Source organism: Morchella importuna (genome assembly GCF_003444635.1).
Source record: "Morchella importuna strain M04M26 chromosome Unknown Morimp01GS020, whole genome shotgun sequence".
Classification (NCBI taxonomy): Eukaryota; Fungi; Ascomycota; class Pezizomycetes; order Pezizales; family Morchellaceae; genus Morchella; species Morchella importuna.
In genome coordinates, this window is record NW_025763417.1 from 141,046 (window position 1) to 144,105 (window position 3,060).

Sequence of the window (3,060 nt, forward strand, 5' to 3'; positions counted from 1 at the left end):
AAATCTCCCAACTAAAGCTATAAAAAAATACCAATAACATTCAAAAAAAAAGTATATGAAAGAAAACAGATGAAAAATGGGTAACCTATCAGAAGCAACAATACGAGGTGGACGCGCGGACCTTGTCCGTGACCCCGCTTTAGCTTATTGACCTCCGAGGGTCCTAAGGTTGCCCAGCGGCTAATGTATTCTTCGCTGCGCCTCGTTGGACTGGGCTACTCTATCCGTTATTCGATTCCCTGCGTTCTTTGTGGAGTTTTTATGGGGGTTTATTTTCACTTTTACTTTATTCTTATTCTCTTACTCTTTACTTTTTCATCTTCTTCCTCTTGATCTTTTATCTTGTTCGTTATTATCATTTTGGTTTGTTCGGGAGGTTATTCTTTCGATCGATCCTGATCAGCTTGTTTTTCCTCTCGGAGGCAACCTTAACCGAAGCGATGAATGGCACTCTTTTTCCAAATATCTATTCACTTGGTGAATCAGTTTTGAGGTCCCGCATTAGAAATTCCATAACCATGTGCATATTTTTTTTATATTCTACTACTTCTGGCTATCTTTAACTACCAAGATCTCAAAAGTGTTCGTAGTAGCAAATCGTGTATATATATCCTGTTTTCGAGTAACGTAAATGTACTGGCACTTTATTCTTTATTATCGCATGTCCTGATATCAATTTATCTATCTTTTCGTCTGTTCTTTCCCAAGATCTATTGAGTGTGTTTCCAGCTTGGCACTCCCGCACGCGTGTGTATCCGTCAGAACAACCACGGCGGGAGAACCGCGAGACTCTTTTTCATTGGCCCGAATATCCACAGGTTTGTGAGCCCTGCAGGCACACGGATTTGGGCGTCGCGGTATGTGCACACGGGAACGACGAGAAGGATGGTTCCACCACTTTATTTTTTCTGAGACGAGTCAGTGATAATACCGTAGAGTACCTAGGCGCCCGATGTATTGGGGATCAACGGTAATAACACAATTCAATCTCGCCTGTTTGCGCCAGTTACGTTCCGATGTTTCCACACCCGCTCCCTAGTGTTTGGTTTTACTTTCGGTGCTGGTGGTGCGATCAAACTTTAGGTAGGGGATGCCAATGATCCGGGGATATGGGTCAGAAGTTCCAAGCTATGCCTTTCATAATATTTGGATGGGTTTTCTCTTCGACGCCCACAGAACCCCCACTATGAAACTCGGCTCACCTGGGGTTAACGCCTAGCTTGACTTTTGTGCTACTTGAACTCGAAAATCCCCGTAGGAAACACACCCGACATATTAACCTCAGAGAGGCGGTGCACATAAAAGCGCAAAGTGATGATCCTCTCTTTTCAGTAATTTTTTGCTGACCTAGGGATCTAACTAGGACGGTCCCACAAAAGCCCGGGAAAGGCAAGTGAAACCAGCGGATCACCCTCCGTAGCCAGTTTCAAAATGCTTATGCGTTATAAGAATCATGTAGGCCCCATCATCGTGATCATGTCTATGACTACTGAACAAATTAACCATCAAAAAATAAGCCCCACAGAGTTGCCATATTCAGAATCTACCTGTAGAGACAATAGACACCGGGTCTAAGCCGAGTTGAACCCAGGCAACCAAAATCAAGACCCATGGGTAGAAAGCGATAGATGTTATATTCTGTCATGTGAGGGAAAATCGCATGTAAGTTCACAGTGGGTAGGGAGTACACTGTAGAGGCAAGACGGACGATTCACTTTCTTTTGTATGGCAGCTAAACAGAAGAACTGTTGGGAGCCGGTGGTATGTAATTGTACTAAATTCTGCAGAGATCACGGTAGTCAATTTTTCAGCTGCTATATAGTTCAACTTTTAGTCCCAGACGGCAACATGACCATTAGATGAAAGCTATAAGAGTGATACGGTGGTGACCCGAATACGTCTGAGCCCTCGGATTGTAATATCATCAATATAATGTTGGTATATTATAATCTTGCATCTGGCTAAGTTGAAAGGGAGGGAGGAGGAAAGTAGCTATAGAATATATTCGCCCAAAGTTATTTATTCAGCGGTAAAATTCGGTAGTATCTGCCCAAAACAAACATCTGTTAATCCCAATCATCGTCATCATCGTCATCAACTCGAGATTTTCGGTTGCTGGTTTTTATTCCAGTTTTGTGGGTGTTGTCATCGTCATCGTCATCTGTCTTCTTTCGTAGACGCTGGTCGTTTTGTTTGATAGCCTCTACAGAGACAAGTAGCTTCTCGATATCTATACTATTATTAGCACTATATCACTCGTTGCTCGCTATAGTAAACCAGTAAGGAAAGAAAAATAATGGACGCAAGCGTTAACCCGAGGAGGGGAGGACGAACCTTCGAGCCTCGTGCTTGTACCTCCCAACTCAGCGAGTGTTATAATCTGTTTAACGATATCCTCATTCCTATAAATCAAGATCGTCGGACAATTTCTTTCGGGATATCCCTCGATGCACATGTCCCCTCTGATTTGACAGAACTTGACATCTCCAAACTTCTCCGCCGCTCGTCGCCACAGCTCAGCTAATAGCCGCGATTCCGTATTCGAAGAATTCCCAGAAGACAAGAAGACAAGAACTGTGGCATCTTTTGAGGACGCTGTGACATCTCGAGCGTAATCAGGCTTTTGTATCGGGTATACACGGCCATGAACAGACTTTTGCGAGATTGATGAGAGCTCAGCTAGACGTCTCTGTCTAAAAGTATTGATTATGAGTATGTATTTCTCGAATCAAATAATTCCTTTGGGGCTCCGCTGTACCTGTAGATTGCTAAAAACTCCTCGTCCTCCTCGTCCTCAAGCTCATCTAATTCATCCAAGTCCTTTCCCTCGAGCCTGTTTTCATGAGCCAATCTTCGTCCCTCAAGAATAGCTTCCTCGATCATAGGAGTCGGGGAAGGTGGCTTTTCGGGAATGACCCCATGTTTCCGAAGGATGTCGTTCCTGAGATAGGAGGTGTCTATTAGCTGTATGTACCTATAGTTTTGAGAATAGAGGCTATACCATTCAGTGTCTGCGTTTGGATCGTCTATTGGAACATTTACTGGCATATTCATATCCAT

General features: G+C 43.6%; 1 protein-coding gene across 1 annotated transcript; it reads right to left on the reverse strand.

Annotated features, from left to right (window-relative positions):
* Positions 1 to 2,066: 2,066 nt before the first annotated feature.
* Positions 2,067 to 3,060, reverse strand: LAJ45_06649 (uncharacterized protein; the record flags this gene model as incomplete). The annotated part of the gene is made up of 4 exons (XM_046116211.1): positions 2,067 to 2,230; positions 2,335 to 2,693; positions 2,759 to 2,941; positions 3,002 to 3,060. The coding sequence occupies 4 exons, from the start codon at positions 3,058 to 3,060 to the stop codon at positions 2,067 to 2,069; spliced, it is 765 nt and encodes a 254-aa protein (XP_045970414.1).